This window comes from Musca domestica, unplaced genomic scaffold, assembly GCF_030504385.1.
Source record: "Musca domestica strain aabys unplaced genomic scaffold, Musca_domestica.polishedcontigs.V.1.1 31, whole genome shotgun sequence".
Classification (NCBI taxonomy): domain Eukaryota; kingdom Metazoa; phylum Arthropoda; class Insecta; order Diptera; family Muscidae; genus Musca; species Musca domestica.
Window position 1 is genome coordinate 9,163,576 of NW_026712309.1, and position 18,784 is coordinate 9,182,359.

The 18,784-nt window shown below is 35.2% G+C and overlaps 1 protein-coding gene across 2 annotated transcripts in view; it reads left to right on the plus strand.

The window, feature by feature from the left end:
• LOC101893220 (serum response factor homolog) overlaps positions 1-7,103 on the plus strand; it is an 82,825-nt gene extending 75,722 nt beyond the window's left edge. For both annotated transcript variants that reach the window (XM_020038894.2, XM_005189369.4), the window contains one exon: positions 6,799-7,103. In XM_020038894.2, the coding sequence (XP_019894453.1) occupies positions 6,799-6,903 (105 nt within the window). In that variant the 3' untranslated portion in view covers positions 6,904-7,103. The remainder of the gene's footprint in view (positions 1-6,798) is intronic.
• Positions 7,104-18,784: the final 11,681 nt, after the last annotated feature.

The window sequence follows — 18,784 nt, forward strand, 5'->3', positions numbered from 1 at the left end:
TCTATTATCTGTTTAATTTGAGCCTTCGTATGTACTAAAGGCCTACACAAGACTAATTGTATGAATTATGTTTTTTCGACACACTGACTGTCGACTCAATCATGCGCTATGTATTTGATAGGCAATGACAACCAACAACATCCCCCATTTTGATTCATGTGTGCTATTGTCTAAGGTTAGATCGTGGCATGGCTGACTCGAATATTTGCATGGTGTTCTCCATAAATGCAGAGTGTCAACGATGACATCGAATCGTATCATCACCAAAGTGTGTGTCATTTGTGTACGTGCGCTTAAATTGAGAGTGTGTGTTACTTAAGTAACACAATCTCGACAAAAAATCGGACATCAGAGCCCTCGGAAAAAATTGTTAGCTGGGTTTTGACGGTGAGGATGTGTTTTTGTGTGTGCTGTAATTTTGAAGTAACAAACACCGCGTAAATATAAAATTGAGTTCATGAATATCTTATTCACTACTGTGGCGTTTAAGATTTATTATTCCACTTCTCAAATAAGGTAACAGATCACTTGATGATAACTATAAATGTTTTGCAAACCTAAGTGCAATGCCAAAGCTTTTTGAGCCCTTGGTGTCATGCAGATTAACTTATTTTACAAAGTCACCAATTTCTACATTTCAACATGGATTTTTGAAAGGTAAATCAATAACTACCAATCTCATGGAACTAGTGAATCAAGTCCATAAGGGATTTAGTAGAAAGGCTGGCGTTATCTGCATTGACTTCAGTAAAGCTTCCGACACTGTTTTTCATAAGCTCTTACTTTCCGACACAACTTTTCATATTTGATTAATCGCAATCAGAATGTGTTGTTTTATGAATCCTTATCAAAGAACATAATAGCCTCTTCGGGTGCTCCTCAAGGCAGTCAAATTTGACCTATATCTCAATGACCTTGAGTCAGTTACTCATTACTCTAAAATATTATTACGGGATGAGATGAAAAAACTGCAACCAACTTCAGACTGCTGTAATTTCTAAGCCACTCGTTCGTTTACTATATAGCTCACTATATTGTTTACAAGCGTACAAAAGCATTTTGGTGAGAATTTTCCAGAAAAAAATTATTCGTCGTGATGGAATTGAAGCTTGATTTCCTTATATTTGGCTGGCTATCGTTAGAGCACACCAGCATTTAAAGCATAAATCTTTTGTGTCTTGTACCATCGCTCATTACCTTGACACTGGTAGCGTAGTCCGACGTCAAGGAAGTGCACGGAAAAAAAACAACATCAGCAGAAATCGTTCAAAAAGTAAGAAAGCGACTTGATCGAAACCCACGTCGCAGTGGCCGAAAAATGGCTCGTTAGCTGAACATATCGCAATATTCCATGCGGCAAATATTGAAAAATGAGCTCGGGTAAAGCCATTGAAATTTCAAAAAGTGCAACAAATTACACCGCAACAGAAAGAAAATAAACTCAAAGGAGCTAAAGAGTTGTTACGATTTGCCGAAAGTGGTGAACTGCCGAATTTGGTTTCCTTCGATGAGAAAAAAATCGTACTTACTTGCCAAAGAGGTCAGCTGACAATGTGCACCTTCGGTTGGTCACTAGAATTCAAGCGCCGGCCATGGTGATGGTGTGGGCCGCCATAACAGCCGATGGTCGCTCTCCACTTGTATTAATCGACCGTGGCATCAGAATAAATACCGAATAATACGCGAAAATATTCTGAAGGGTGTATTAAAGCCTTGGGCACGCAAAAATTTTTGCCGCAGACCTTGGACATTCCAACAGGACTCAGCACCATCGCACTCAGCACACGCCACCCAAGAATGGTTACAAAATGAGGTTCCTCGCTTCATTTCCAGCGCACAATGGCCACCAAATTCTCCGAATACCAATCCGTTGGACTGTTGAGTCTGGAGTATTTTAGAAAGCAAGGTTGACACTGAAAAATACCAAAGTGTCGATTACCTCAAGCTAGCGCTTCGCTGGGAATGGGACAAAATACCGCAGAGCAACATTCGGGCAGCGTGTGACGGTTTCATCGACTGTTTGAAGGCCATAATTCGTACCAAAGGTGACCAACTCGAACAAATCTAAATTAATTAAAATTTTGCACCCATGTTTATTCTTCCAGTAGGCAGGTTAAGTTCGTAAATGGACCATGTAGGTTCACGTTTTCATATAGACCCCATATAACGGTACCTCCCGATATTCGGTATTTTGATGATTTTAGCGACATTATTCACCGGAATTGTTTCTAATTTGATATTTGAAGTTCCAAAGGGATATTACAGCCTAAGACAGAAAATTCACTGTGCAGGTCCACGTCTTCGTATGGCCCCTATATAACGGTATCTCCCTATATTCGGTATTTTGATGATTTTAGCGTCATTATTAAACGTAATTGTTTAAAATTTGGTATTTGAAGTTCGTAAGGGATACTACAGTACCTCCCAATATTCGGTATTTTGATGATTTTAGCGACATTATTCACCGGAATTTTTCAAATTACGTATTTAGAGTTCGTAACGTTCGTAAAGTTCGAAGTGGATACTATAGTCTATGACAGAAAATTGTCTGTGCAGGTCCACGTCTTCGTATAGTCCCCATGGAACGGTACCTCCCAATATTCAGTATTTTGATGATTTTAGCGTCATTATTAAACGTAATTGTTTAAAATTTGGTATTTGAAGTTCGTAACGGATACTACAGTTTATGACAGAAAATTGTCTGTGCAGGTCTACGTCTTTGTATAGTCCCCATGGAACGGTACCTCCCAATATTCGGTATTTTGATAATTTTAGCGACATTATTCACCGGAATTTTTCAAATTACGTATTTAGAGTTCGTAACGGGAACTACAGCCTATGACAGAAAGTTGTCTATGCAGGTTCAAGTCTTTGTATATTCCCCCTATATCAGTACCTCCCTATATTCGGTATTTTGACGATTTTAGGCACAATACTCACCGAAATTGTTTGAGATGTCATATTTGAAGTTCGTAATGGATGCTACACAGAGCCGAAAATACAATTTTTCTTGTTTTATTCAAACAAAGGTTAATTTATTATTAAAATTATCATATGAACTGTTTAGACAAACTGACTATGAAATGTTATTATTAACAATTCTCATGGTTACAAAAATTTAACAGTGCATTGTTAAAACAACAATTTTTTTTCAATATCAACAATTTTCGTGGTTAAAAAAGTCAATCATGGAATAGCTAAATTAACGATGATTATTTTTAAATACCAGTCAACAAGAAAATGTTTAAATTAACCTTACATAACGTAGACTCCAAATCATGTTTATTTATGGTTAAGCTAACCTTGTATAAGGTTAATTTTTTTCTCTGTGTACAGGCTGTATCAGAAAATTGTTTCTGCAAGTCCAGGCCTTCGTATAGTTCCGATGTAACGATACCTCCCTATGTACGGTATTTTGATGATTTTGCCTACATTATTCACCATTTATTTCAAGTTTCGAATTTGAATATGGTAATGGCTTAAGACAAACAATGACTATGTAGGTTCACTTCGTATAGACACCACTATAACGGCTATATTCGGTATTTTTAAAATTTTAACAAAATTTTTTAAGGAATTTATTTTTTAAAAAAATTTCCAAGCTCATTCCAAATGGTGAAGGGTATTCAAAGTACGGCCCGGCCGAACCTACTGCTTTTTAACTTGTTTTTTTATCTCACCCTGTATACATTCTTTAAGCTCTTTTTCATATCTTTTTGTATTTGGTCAATATATTTATTATCATCTTCTAACGAATTACTTCATTGGTCCTCACAAATTAGATAATATTGAAACTTTCCCCTGGCTTAATTTTTGATCAAAAATTTTGGTTTTTATATAGACTCTTGTATCAACAAATTTAAATCTTTGCTTGGATTTATCAGGCGTTGTTTGAAAGAATTTAATGATCCTTAAGCCTGGAAGCCTAGTTTTAGAATACGGCTTTGTAGTGTAGAATAAAGGCCTGCACAAGACGAATTGTATGAATTATGCTTTTTTCGACACACTGACTTTGTCTACTCAATCATGCGGTATGTATTTGATAGGCAATGACAACCAACAACATCCCCAATTTTGATTCATGTGTGCCATTGTCTAAGGTTCGATCGTGGCATGGCTGACTCGAATATTTGCATGGTGTTCTCCATAAATGCAGAGTGTCAACGATGACATCGAACCGTGTCATCGTCAAATTGTGTGCCATTTGTGTACGTGTGCTTAAATTGAGAGAGTGTGTGTGTTACTTTCGACGGTGAGGATGTGTTTTTGTGTGCGCTGTAATTTTGAAGTAAATAAAAAAATTGAGTTCAATAACAAAATGTGCATAGACATCAACAAATGAATAGAAAAAATGAAATATTTACTGAACAATCCCAATTTATTGGTGATTATCATAAAATGTTGGTCATAAAAAAGAGGTAAATATTGTTTGCCTATTTTCTATCTACATAAAGTGTTCTTTTAAAATTAAAGTTTGTGGGTAGAGATTTGACTATCATTCAATAACAGAATATGCACAGAATTGAACAATGGAGGTATATAGTGTTGTTACGTGAATTACAGTAGCACTCATTCTCATTTACACATCACTACCGGAGGCAAACATTTACGAAATTATAATCAAAATAAGAAATTTTTCAGGAGATTATTGTTTTTTATAAGGATTAACATTTTAGATTGTTTCGTCAATAACTACGAAATGTGAAAATTTTGTGTGGACCAATTAGAAGTGCCTTTAATATTTTAGTATTCGCCAAGAAATTATTACAAAAAAATTATTCTTTCACATATCGGAAAAGCAGGTAGCGATTGCGCTTTGCCTTCATCACGCGTGTGTATTTTTCGTTGGCAGTTGTTTCATAATTGTTGTTGTTTTTTTGATAGAACATTTTTGTATGACACACTATTCAACATTCCCTTTTATTGGTCATTACATGTTATGACGATGGGTTTGAGTGTGACCGACATGACGAAACACCGAGCATATGGTTGGATGAGACAAATTCAATTTCTACTGTTTGGTTTGCGAATTTTGGATGAAGCACTACAGAACTGTGGCCAAGATATAAAAGTTTTCGTATGCTTATTGTCCCCAGAAAAAAGGAATTTTATGTTAAGGTTGATATTTATTATGAAATTAATAGGTGGTCTCATAGATTCCCCGTTTCTTTTAGGTGGAGTTCAATTTAATGTCCCCTCTCGTCCTACTCGTAACTTCTCTCCTATTAATTTGACACTGGTGAGCAGTAACTACGCAGCTGGTAACCCTTTGCGAGCTTTGTTTGAAAACTACAATAATTATTCAACAATAGTTCATTAACTGATTCGTTAAGTGTAGTAAAAAATTAAACAAAAATAAAAGAGATGAATCCCTCGGTCGTTTGCGGCAGGCATGACTGGCGTGGGATCGAGCGAAAAAATTGTATTTTTGTATATGTTGGAAGTTTTAGCCACATTTTATGTTAACGATTAGTAATATTCCCCATGTAAGGGCGAATCCCAAAAGGCTTTGGGCATCATTTGTTAATCAAATATATCCTCAATTGATGATATAAAGAGCTCGGGCTTCCAAACATAGCTCCTATTTTATACCCTCCACAAAATAGGTGTATATTGTTTTGTCATCAATTTGAAACACCACAAAAATTAAATAGTATTTTTGATTAGAGAAATTGTATGTTGATTAATCTCTCTCCGTTTGACTATCCGCCGTTCGTTGCAATTGCCAATATTTAAAACAAATCTTTAAAACTTTGTACAGACGTTAACGCAAGATGATTGCAGTTAATAGATAAACATCTGTCCCCGTTTAGGCACAGGTCCCACATAATGTTACCACCCGATATTCAAAGTTTATCATACTTCTGTCACAATTTCCAACAAATGATGACATCTAAATTGTTGTATTGTGAAATCCTTTTTAGCAAAAATTGTTTAATATTGGTAAATGATAAATAAATTCCACATCAGAGGACTTACTGCTTCTAATCCCAATTTCCAACCGAAAGGGTTTTAATTTAGCAATTTGGTTTCGTATAGGTTGGAGATTTTTCACACGGAATTCCCTTTCTTGAGCTATAAGCGTAGCGTCACTTCCTTTATATATATATATATATATATATATATATATATATATATATATATATATATATATATATATATATATATATATATATATATATATATATATTTCCATATTAAATGTTCTTAATACTTAATACGCTAAAAAAAGAAATTGAAAAAAGCAAATTATTTATTTTACGTTTTTACCATGCCATTTAGTTGGAGCGGTCTTTTTTAGTATGCTGTTCAAAGCTTCGCTCTAGATAAAGATTTTATATCACGTTTTTCGTGAATTTGCGCATAATCCATTACTAAAAGGGAGTTTTCAATTTTCAAGCCTAATTTTCTTCAAAGCTCTAGAATCTGGTCGACTAGTCAGCGAATTGTCAGTGATTAAAACTACTGCATTCATAGGGAAGGGGGCTTTGGAAGTCATTCACCTCGGTAGCGTTTGGGTGACAGCTTGTTATTAGAAATCTGAATCAGTTCCGGCGTCTCGGTTCTACAGCAGAAATTATGCAGAAATTAACTTGTTTTTAATGAATGAATGCTGGGCGGCGATCAAAACGAAAAAGGGGAAAATGTAAGAAAGTCGTTACTGACAGTTAATTTTTCATTTTTGGTACTATAGGGAAATGACAACATGCAAATTCAAATCTTAAAAAATTGACAACAATTTGACAATGACTATTACTTAAATATTTACTAATTCTATTATTTTTTTTTTCGTTTTAGATGGCAGCGGTCACCAATATGTTGCAATCCCCTTACCTCCCTCGACTGCAAATTTACTACACCAAAGTAAAGACACTACCCTTAGTCGAAATAAAAACGAAATAAATACTGAATCTCACATTTCACAAAACCCGACCGATCCCGTTCTGACAATAAAGGAGGAGTTGGAATAAGTAATGGCAGGAATGCGGACATGAAATACATTGATAGTTTGTAATATTGGTTGTTAAAAAATATTTTTATTTGGTTGCAAAAAATTTCAGCTCTTGTATAAGGACAATAAATGTGAGATCACAGTGTGTAAATATATCATTGTTTCCTTTTGTTAAAAAACTAACGTAGCGTTTACATGTATTCCCTTCACCGTTATTATTAATCTGTCATCATCTGTTTGAATTATGTTTTCATGATGTACTTTACAATTTAGGAAGGGGTAGGTGTAACTGCCATTATTTCTAGTTATAACAACCACATCCGGTGCATTATATTATACATAAAAATATATTTCTATAATTAAGTATATTAATTATTATTATACCAATAGTGCAAATTTGGATCTTAAAGTCATATATACATGTGTTGTCATGTATCGGAATAAGATTACAATTCTTAGATTTCACGTCATTGTAGTATGCATTTTGTGGTGTTTGGAAGCTTGTAAAAAACTTAAACCAATTTCTAGAAGTTTATTGCTTAATATACAAATAAATGGAATATTTAAAAAATGCAGATATTTTTGAAGTGATAGGAAACTGTGCTACAGATCAAAAGAACATTTCAAGCCTGGTTCAGTTCCCGATGTTAAACCAGTTCGAAGAATTCCATTGTAGTTGATCAATCGTTTGGATGTCGAAATTTAAAAAAAATGTAGAAAGAGGAGTGATTGAACGAGTGCATGGCCCGATTTTTAGAGTTAATTTATCGTAGACCAGATGAATGATCAATTTCGTTTCTGCATAGATCCGTGATATTAAGATTGGAAATCACATGATACCTTCTTTAGAAACAATTGCGGCTAGAAATGCAAACAAGTGATATCAATCCAATAGTAGTGGGTTCTACGACACGGATTGACCCGAAACAACATTCTAGTTTCGGCCAGCGGCTGCACGCACGTGTTGGTGCGTGCCGGAATCGAAGAAAACCTTTTACTTTAGATTTTTTCCGGATTAAGTCCGTTGCGATACTAGAGCGAAATGGATTATGTTCGACGTGCTGCAGAAACCTAGTCCCCAATGAATCCACATCTTTGTCGTCTTCATCGGAAAACGGAATTACACCGGAGTCTACCCAACAGCAACCTATTCCACGACATCTTAGTCGAATTTATGAAGAGCAACTTGAGTTTAGGGGCTATGCTCGAGTAATTTTAAAATTTTATAACAGGTAATTATTTTTAAACTGATTACGACAAATTATTTTTTTTTCGTGTATAAAATACCTGTTTACACATTATTGGACTGGAAAACCGATATGATATGGGTATCCCTTGAAAGCTTATTAAAATACCTATCCAAAAAGTCGTCATATGATGGTTTATTCTGAGATTTGTAGTGACATTTTTGTAGAATACTTCTTCTCTTTTCTTGACACCTTCCGCTTAAAACGGAATTTTAGTTAATTTCAGACGACAACTCGAAAAAGCACGAGGAAAAGTTGACCAAAAAATCAGTTGGCATACAGTGGAAATAGAATTTTCTTTTTTATACCCTCCACCATACTATGGAGGGTATATTCATTTTGTCATTCCGTTTGTAACTCATCGAAATAATGATCTTAGACCCAACAAAGTATATATATTCTTGATCAGCGTAAAATTCTAAGACGATTTAGTCATGTCCGTCTGTCTGTCTGTTGCAATCACACTATCTTTCGAACGAAAGATGCCAGTAGGCAGGATAAGTTCGTGAATGGGCCATGTAGGTCCACGTTTTCATATAGCCCCCATATAACGGTACCTCCCGATATTCGGTATTTTGATGATTTTAGCGACATTATTCACCGGAATTGTTTCATATTTAGCATTTGAAGTTCAAAATGGATACTACAGCCTATGCCAGAGAATTGTCTGTGCAAGTCCAATATTCGGTATTTTGATGATTTTAGCGACCTTATTCCCCGGAATTGTTTCAAATTTGGTGTTTGAAGTTCGAAATGGGTACTACAGCCTAAGGCAGAAAATTGTCTATACAGGTCCACGTCTTCGTATAGCCCCCATATTACGGTACATCCCGATATTCGGTATTTTGATGATTTTAGCGACATTATTCACCGGAATTGTTTCATATTTGGCATTTGAAGTTCGAAATGGATACTACAGCCTGAGACAGAAAATTGTCTGTGCAAGTCCAGGTCTTCGTATAGGCCCCATATATCAGTACCTCCTTATATTCGGTATTTTGACGATTTTAGGTACAATACTCACCGAAATTATTTGAGGTGTCGTATTTGAAGTTCATAATGAAAGCTACAGCCTGTACAGAAAATTGTCTATACAGGTCCATATAACGGGTGTACGGGTTTTTGATGATTTTGGCTACATTATTCACCGTTTATTTCAAATTTCGAATTTGAATGTGGTAATGGCTTGTGACAAACAATGCCTATGTAGGTGCACGTCGTACAGGCCCTAATATAACGGCTATATTCGGTATTTTTAAAATGAATTTTTGGCGAATGTTATCTTTTTCGAAAATTTTCAAATTCCTTCTAAATGGTGGAGGGTATTCAAAGTTTGGCCCTTTTTTACTTTTTTTTATTACTAGTAGTAAAATTGTATGTAAAATATTTTTGTCTCTGACATCATCCTTCCGGAATCATGCTTTGTTATAGATTTTAGAAAAATACCCTTTAAATAAAAACCGTTATTTGGGGGCTATACCAAGACGAGAACCCGAATATGTAATTTTTTGTTATAGACTGTAGTACCTATTGAGATCTTCAACTACGAAATTTGAAACAATTCCTGTGAATAATATCACTAAAATCATCAAAATACCGAATATTGGGATATACGAACATGTGGGCCTGTATATGTAATTTTTGTCATAGGCTGTAGTGTCCATTAAGATCTTCAAATACGGAATTTGAAACAATTCCGCTGAATAATGTCCCAAAAATAATCAAGGTGTATACGAAAACATAGACCAATATGGTCCATTTACGAACTTAACCTGCCTGCTGGCAAAATACACATGTGAGCAAAATTTTAACCTTCTATTTTAATTCGTTCGAATGGTAGCAGATTAAAACAGACAGACATGGCTTAATCGACTTGAAATTTAACGCTGATCAAAAATATGTTGGGTCTGACATGAGTATTTCGAGGAGTTACAAACGGAATTACAAAGTTAATAAACACTCCATAGAATGGTGGGGGTATAAAAAGTGTTGTAGCTGACCCGGTCAGCATTTCGGGCCCGTGGTTTATTTAGTGAAAGGCTCATATTGCAACTGAAATCAATTTAACTTGCCCATCCATTTCTTACAAAGTCGCAATATATAATATAAATTAATAAAGTAGGCACTTTCCATCGTACACCTAACATAAAAAGTTCAAGATACTGCTCGGTTTAGTTATTGTGAAATTCCTAGGATATATTTCCTAACAGAATCAGCAGTAATATTGAAATCATGACTAACAATCCAGAACATTTCGTAACAACAACATTCCAGAATGACATCTTGCTGTTTTTTCTAATCATCCACCTCACGCTCTATAACCTCCATACGAAAAGTCCACAGGGTTTAATAAATTCGCTGAATTGTAGACGTACTATTAGTCATTATACCAAATGTTAGGAATAAATCCTTTCACATAATACCAAATGACACCGAATTTATTGCTTTTTAGTACTTATAGTAAAATTATATATCGGATTTCCAAAATAAAATATGTTAACGTCTATCCAACAACTCGTCAGCGACCCTCATTCTAAATTTTAGAACTCCAGCCCAATGGGAGTACACTTACACACAGTTTTCGACTTTTCTGGAGTCTTTTCTCAAAATTGTCCTAAAATCCTTCGCGCTGCAACAACAAACAATCGAAAGAAAATTATTTACAAACGCTGTTACCAACAAACGACATATACAGGGTGAGATAAAATAACTGCAACAAAGTCAAACGCCATAATTTTTACATTTTTTTTTAAATTTTATTGAATGAATGCAAAAAATGTCGGAAATAGTATCCACTTTTAGAATAAGTTTAGATTTGTCCTAATTGGTCACCTTTGGCACGAATTATGACCTTTAAACGGCCAATAAAACCGTCACACGCTGCCCATTCCCGGCGAAGCGCTTACTTGAGGTGATCGACACTTTGGTATTATTTAGTGCCAACCTTGCTTTCCAAAAATCCAGACACAATAGTCCAACGGATTGGTATCCCGAGATTTTGGTGGACATTGTGCGCTGAAATGAAACGAGTAGCCTCATTTTGTAACCATTCTTGGTATGCGCGTGCTGAGTGCGATGGTGCTGAGTCCTGTTGGAATATCCAAAGTCTACGGCCAAAATGTTTGCGTGCCCAAGGCTTTAATACACCCTCTAGAATATTTTCGCGATAATATTTGGCATACTGATGCCACGGTCGATTAATACGAGTGTAGGGCGAACATCGGCTGTTATGGCGGCCCACACCATCACCATAGCCAGCGCTTGAGTTCTAGCGGCCAACTGAAGGTGCACTTTTTAAGCTGACCTCCTTGGCAAGTAAACGCGATCATTTTGTTTGTTTACAAACTGCTGGACCACGAATGCTTTTTCATCGGAGAAAACCAAATTCGGCAGTTCCCTAATTTCGGACAAGCGAAGCAACTCTTTAACCCTTTTTGAGTCTATTTTCTTTCTTTTGTGGTGCTAGTTCTTGCACTTTTTTGGAATTTCAATGACTTTACCCCGAGTTCATTTTTCAATATTTGCTGAATGGAATATTGCTATATGTTTAGCTCACGAGCACTTTTTCGGCCACTGCGACGCGGGTTTTCTTCCGTCCATTTTCTTGATGTCCGGCTACGCTACCAGTATCACGGTAACGAGCGATGGTACGAGACACAAAAGTTTTATTCACATTTAAATTCTGGAGTGCTCTAACGATATCCACTTGTGGTTTTTCAGAACGACATCTGACTGTTTTCTCTATTCATCCACCTCACGCTCTATAACCTTCATACGAAAAGTCCATAGGGTTTAATAAATCCGCTGAATTGTAGACGTACTATTTGTCATTATACCAAATGTTAGTAATAAATCCTTTCATAAAATACAAAATAATTATTTTAAAATTAAATTTTTTTTAGTAATTTTAGTAAAATTATATATCGGATTTCCAAAATAAAAAACAACACCTCGTCAGCGACCCTCATTCCAAGTTTTAGAACTCTAGCCCAATGCAGTAGATTAAATATTTAGTACATTTTAGTACACTAACACACAGTTTTCGACTTTTCTGGAAGCTTTTTTCAAAATTGTCCCAAAATCCTTCGAGATCGACAACAAACAAGCGAAAGAAAATTGTTTACCAAGGCTTTTACCAACAAACGACATATACAGGGTGAGATAAAAAAACTGCAACACAGTCAAACGCCATAATTTTTACATTTTTTAATTTTATTGATTGAAAAAAAAAAATGTCGGAAATAGCATCTACTTTTAGAATAAGTTTAGATTTGTTCGAATTGGTCACCTTTTGACACGAATTATGGCCTTCAAACGGCCAATAAAACCTTCACAAGCTGCCCGAATTTTGCTGTGCGGTATTTTAACCCCTTTCCAGGCGAAGCGCTTGCTTGTGGTGATCGACACTGTTTTCTACCGTCCACTTCCTTGACGGCGGGCTACGCTACCAGTATCACGGTAACCAGCGATTATACGAGACACAAAAGTGCTCTAACGATAGCCACTTGTGGTTTTCCAGCCAAATATAAAGAAATCACACTATAACGCTTGAATTCCATCACGAATAACTTTTTTCTGGAAATTCGCATCAAAATGCTTCTGTAAGCTTGGAAATAATATAATGAGCTGTCACTGGAATAACTTTAACAGCTGTCGGACGAGCGGCTGTGAAGTTGGTTGCAGTTTGAGGCTTGTTGTCAGAAAAGAAAAAAGTATATATAAGGACAATTATCTGTAAGATGATTCAGAGTAGCCTAAATACAATTTTTTAGCTAAATCAATTGATGAATGTGGTCAAGACCAAGATGGACCCTACGTTGAAAATTGAAAATTTCGTGAGAAGAGGTTTTCTACCCCCTTAGAAACAAAGATTTCAAATAAAGGCCTGAAAATGAAAAACAAAAATGTCCAAGACCTCGAAAATTGCTTAAATCTTATGATGGTTATACCAAAACGTGATCATTTTTTGCGAGGATGGTTTCTTCTGAAATTTCCAACCTTTGCTGAAATGAGTATGCAAAATATGGTTAAAATATAAACTACACTCGAAATCGGGCTGTACCCTTAACAGAGTGTCATATATGATGACCTGCAAAAGCAATTTAAGATATCTTGAAAGTTTAGGAAAAATTTTTGAAAGGATATAAATCTTTTTTTTACTAAGTGTTCAATTCGCTCTACCATTTTGCACCCTTTATATTCGGTATTTCATTGATTGCAGTCCCAATGAATTGCATTTTTTTGAGTTCTCATTGGACGAATTATTGTCATATGAAAGAAGTAGGATGTACGTAGGTCCCTCATTTCTCTTTTAATATTATTCATTCAGAATTCAAAATAATAAGAAATGTTCAATTCATTATAGTATGTCAAATTGAAAAAATCACACCAAAAAAAATTGTTTTCATTCACATTTTGATTGGCATATTTTACCACGATTTTTTTTGCCAGGATACCATTCCAAAGTTGTATGAATTGTCAAAATCCGTCAAGTCGTTCTTTAGTTATAAGCGTAGTACCTAACATAACTTTCTTTTATATTGTGAAAATAATTCTTCATTTTGTTTACAAAAAATCGATTGAATTCAATATGATAAGCAATATTTAAAAATCATTTAAAATTTAATCGTATATTATATAAAATTGACAAAAAATGAAAAAAAAAAGTTAAAAAGCAGTAAGTTCGGCCGGGCCGAACTTTGAATACCCTCCAGCATTTGGAACGAATTTGGAAATTTTCAAAAAATAAAAACCTTAAAAAATTCTGTTTAAATTTAAAAAATACCGAATATAGCCGTTATTTTGGTGCCTATACGACGTGGACCTACATAGGCATTGTTGTAATAAGTCATTACCATATTCAAATTCGAAAACTTAAAATAAACGGTGAATAATGTAGCTAAAATCCTCAAAATATCGTATGTAGGGAGGTACCGTTATAACGGAGCTGTGCGAAGACCTGGACCAGCATAGACAATTTTCTGTCATAGGCTATAGCATCCATTACGAACTTCAAATACGACATCTCAAACAATTTCGGTGGGTATTGTACCTAAACTCGTCAAATACCGAATATAGGGCACTGATATATGGGGCCTATAAAAAGACCTGAACCAGCATAGATAATTTTCTGTCACTGACTGTAGATCCCATTACGAATTCTAAATACGTAATTTGAAACAATTCCGGTGAAAAATGACGATAAAATCATCAAAATACCGAATATTGGGAGGTACCGTTATATGGGGGCTATACGAAGACATGGACCTGCACAGACAATTTTCTGTCATAGGCTGCAGTGGCCATTACGAACTTCAAATACCAAATTTGAAATAATTCCGGTGAATAATGTCGCTAAAATCATCAAAATACCGAATATAGGGAGGTTATATGGGGGCTATACGAAGACATGGACCTGCATAGTAAATTTTCTGTACTATCCATTTCGATCTTCAAATACCAAATTTGAAACAATTCCGGTGAATAATTTCGCTAAAATCATCAAAATACCGAATATCGATAGGTACCGTTATATGAGGGCTATACGAAGACGTGGACCTGCACAGAAATTTTTCTGTCTTAGGCTGTACTATCACTTTGGAACTTCAAATATCATATTGGAAACAATTCCGGTGAAAAATGTCGCTAAAGTCATTAAAATACCAAATATCGGGAGGTACCGTTATATGGGGGCTATACGAAGACATGAACCTACATGGCCATTTTACGAACTTAACCTGCCTACTGGAAAAATAAACATGTGTGCAAAATTTTATCCTTCTATCTCAATTAGTTCGAAAGATAGCGTGATTACAACAGACAGACGGACATAGCTAAATCGACTTAGAATTTTACGCTGATCAAGAATTTATATTGTTGGGTCTGACATGAGTATTTCGAGGAGTTACAAACGGAATGACAAAATTAATATACTCTCCATAGTATGCGATTTTTTTATACTCTCCACCAAAAAAAGTATGGAGGGTATATTAAGTTCGCCATTCCGTTTGTAACTCATCGAAATAATCATTTTAGACCCAACAAAGTATATATATTCTTGATCAGCGTAAAATTCTAAGACGTTTTAGCCCTGTCCGTCTGTTGTAATCACGCTACAGTCTAAACGAATTAAGATAGGAAGCTAAAATTTTGCACAGATCTCACTTTTGTCTGCAGGCAGGTCAAGTAGATGTGCTTTATCGGTCCACGATATCGTATAGCCCCCATATAACGGTACCCCCGATATATAGGTCCACCATATCGTATAGCGCCCATATAACGGTACCCCCGATATTTGGTATTTTGATGATTTTATCCACATTTTTCAATGGAATTGTCTGAAATTTCACAAAAGGAGTTCCTTGTGGGAATTTTACCCCCTCAAAAAGAATTGTCTATATATGTCCACGATATCGTATATCCCCCATATAACTGTACCCCCCGATATTCGGTATTTTGATGATGTTAGCCACACTTTTTAATGGTGAGTACTTGTGAGTACTTCACCCCCTGAGAGAGAATTGTCTATACAGGTCCACGATATCGTATATCCCCTGTTTAGTACATGTTGCAAAAATAGTTTGTGTGTTGAATGTTCTTCTTTAAATTCTTATCTCATTTTTATTTGTCTTTTCGGAAGAATGTAAATTAGTTAAATAAAGAAAACACAAGATGCATGTGTTTTCCAAATGCTAGGTTTATGGTCGGTAATAAATAATGTAATAAATGTCACGGCCATAAATAGAAGATAAGAAAGAGATGATCACAATTTAGGTACGTTTTACGTTTGTATTAGATGTAAGCTTTAGTGTTAAGAATATGTTGTAAATAAATTGAGTTCCCTTCCAGCCACGGAACGAGAAAGATCATCTCGCGGCGTTTCTTTTTCTTTCGTTAGTTACATCGCTTTGTGATGAGGTTAGGAGTCGACCTCATCATTTGGTGACCCCGACGTGATAGTATCGCGTGTAGTTAGTGAAGTTATTCGATAGGCTATATTTTCAGTGTCCGAGAAAATATTAGTTTATGCGAAATAAATGACGTGATAGGCGCGCATTTTCGTAGTAGTGAAGTGTGTTAGGCTTATTTGTTGTAGCGACGTAAAAGGTGCACTGTTGAAGCAAATATAGTGTTAGATCTTTTAGTTGTGTAAAAGGAGACATGATAGGTAGCAGTGAAAGATTCTGTCGATCTATCTCTCCATATACTAACGCAATAGACGTGTAGAAAAAAGTGATTAGTTTATTCGTTTATTTTTTGAGTGCACATATATATATATATTTTTGGGAGGAGATTAGAAGATGTTATTTCTCAAAAATAGAAAACATCGATAGAAAATTTCAAACATTATCGTCACAATACGTGCGGTATTTGGATGTAGTTGGAAAACAGGATGACTACACAAGTCATTACCATTTTCTTAGAATTTGTTACCGCATAGTGAGAAGTGGGAACATTTCAAGAATAGCACCTAAAAAGGTGAACATGAAGAAGCATGTTGATAATGTTAAAGGTAGTTTAGGGACTCATCAAAAGGTAGTTGAGGACTTAGAAGCTATCGAAAGTAAAAATGAAAACGTTCGCCTTGATGTTCCGCGAGTTGAAGGAAAAATAACGAGAAAAATTAAAATTGAAGAAGTGCTGCCCACAAGGAATTTACAGGAACACAAAAATCTTGACAAAGAAGAAAGGGAAATCCGGGCCAAGGATTGTATTGTCGATGGACATAAAGAGAAGATTGATAATTTCCGTCTGGAACGTGCGAAATGGTTCAGAAGTCGTGGAGAACATAACAACATGAGTATAAGTAAACGACGTATCCATGCAGTAGATGTGTCCTTGAATTATGGAAAGGATTTAAAAATATCCCAGGTATCTGATCATCGCTGGCGGAGAGATCCAGACTTCAAGTGGTTGGTGGATGTCATGGGTGCAATTACCTAGTTTCAAGCAGCATACTTCGGAGATTATTATTACGTTAGAAATTAATTTTTAAATAAGATATAACTTTAGCACAGTTTTATTCAATTCTTAATATTAAGAAAATTATGTTTATTTTATATAATTTAAAAAAAATAGAATCGATCGAATTTGTTAAAAGATTAGGATCTTTTAAGGCCGGGAGTATGTTTAGTTTTGTAGAAACTGTACATGTTGTAAAAATAGTTTGTGTGTTGAATGTTCTTCTTTAAATTCTTATCTCATTTTTATTTGTCTTTTCGGAAGAATGTAAATTAGTTAAATAAAGAAAACACAAGATGCATGTGTTTTCCAAATGATAGGTTTATGGTCGGTAATAAATAATGTAATAAATGTTACGGCCATAAATAGAAGATAAGAAAGAGACGATCACAAATTAGGTACGTTTTACGTTTGCATTAGATGTAAGCTTTAGTGTTAAGAATATGTTGTAAATAAATTGAGTTCCCTTCCAGCCACGGAACGAGAAAGATCATTTCGCGGCGTTTCTTTTTCTTTCGTTAGTTACATCGCTTTGTGATGAGGTTAGGAGTCGACCTCATCATCCCCCATATAACGGTACCCCCGATATTCGGTAATTTTATGATTTTACCCACATTTTTCATCGGAATTGTCTGAAAATCCACACAAGGAGTTCCTTGTGGGTACTTTATACCTCGGCAGAGAATTATCTATATAGGTCCACGATATCGTATAGCCCTCATATGACGGTACCCCCGATATTCTGTATTTTGATGTTTTTAGCCATATTTTTCAACGGAATGGTCACAAGGGGTTCTTTGTGAGCACTTTACCCCCCGACAGAGAATTCTCTATATAGGTTAACGATAACGTATAGCTCCCATATAACGATACCCCGCGATATTCGGTATTTTGAAAATCCACACAAGGAGTTCCTTGTGAGTACTTTACACGCAGACATAGATTTGTCTTTATAGGTCCACAATATCGTATATCCCCACATATCGGCACCTTAGATATTTTAAAGATTTTAGATATTTTAAAGATTTTAAAAGAATTTTTAATGGATTTTATTTTTTGTGAAATTTTTCTAATTCGTTCTAAATTGTGGAGGGTCGAACTTACTGCTTTTTTACTTGTTTAAATTTTATCCTTAGAGACAATTCCGAATTTGCATGAATCGTTAAAATCAGTCCAGCGGTTCTTGAGTTATAAGCGTAGTAACTTACACAAATTTCTTTTTATATGTATATAAATTTTTCCTTTTTAGAATAAATTGGATTGTTTCAAATTTCGCATGTGAAGTTCGTAATGGATAGTTCAGCCCATGCCAGATAATTGTCTGTGCAGGTCCACGTCTTCGTATAGCCCCCATATAACGGCACCCCCTATATTCGATATTTTGTTGATATTAGCTACATTATAAATAGATTTTTTCAAGTTTCGCATTTAAATATTGTAATAACTTATGACAAAAGTTGTCTATGCAGGTCCACGTCGTCGTACAGGCATTCTGTATTTTTAAGATTTTGCCAATTTTGTACCGAATGGTGGAGGGTATTAAAAGTTCAGCCCGGCCAAACTTACAGCTTTGTTACTTGCTTTTTTTTTTTTTTTTTGAATTCGTATATTATTACCAATTTAT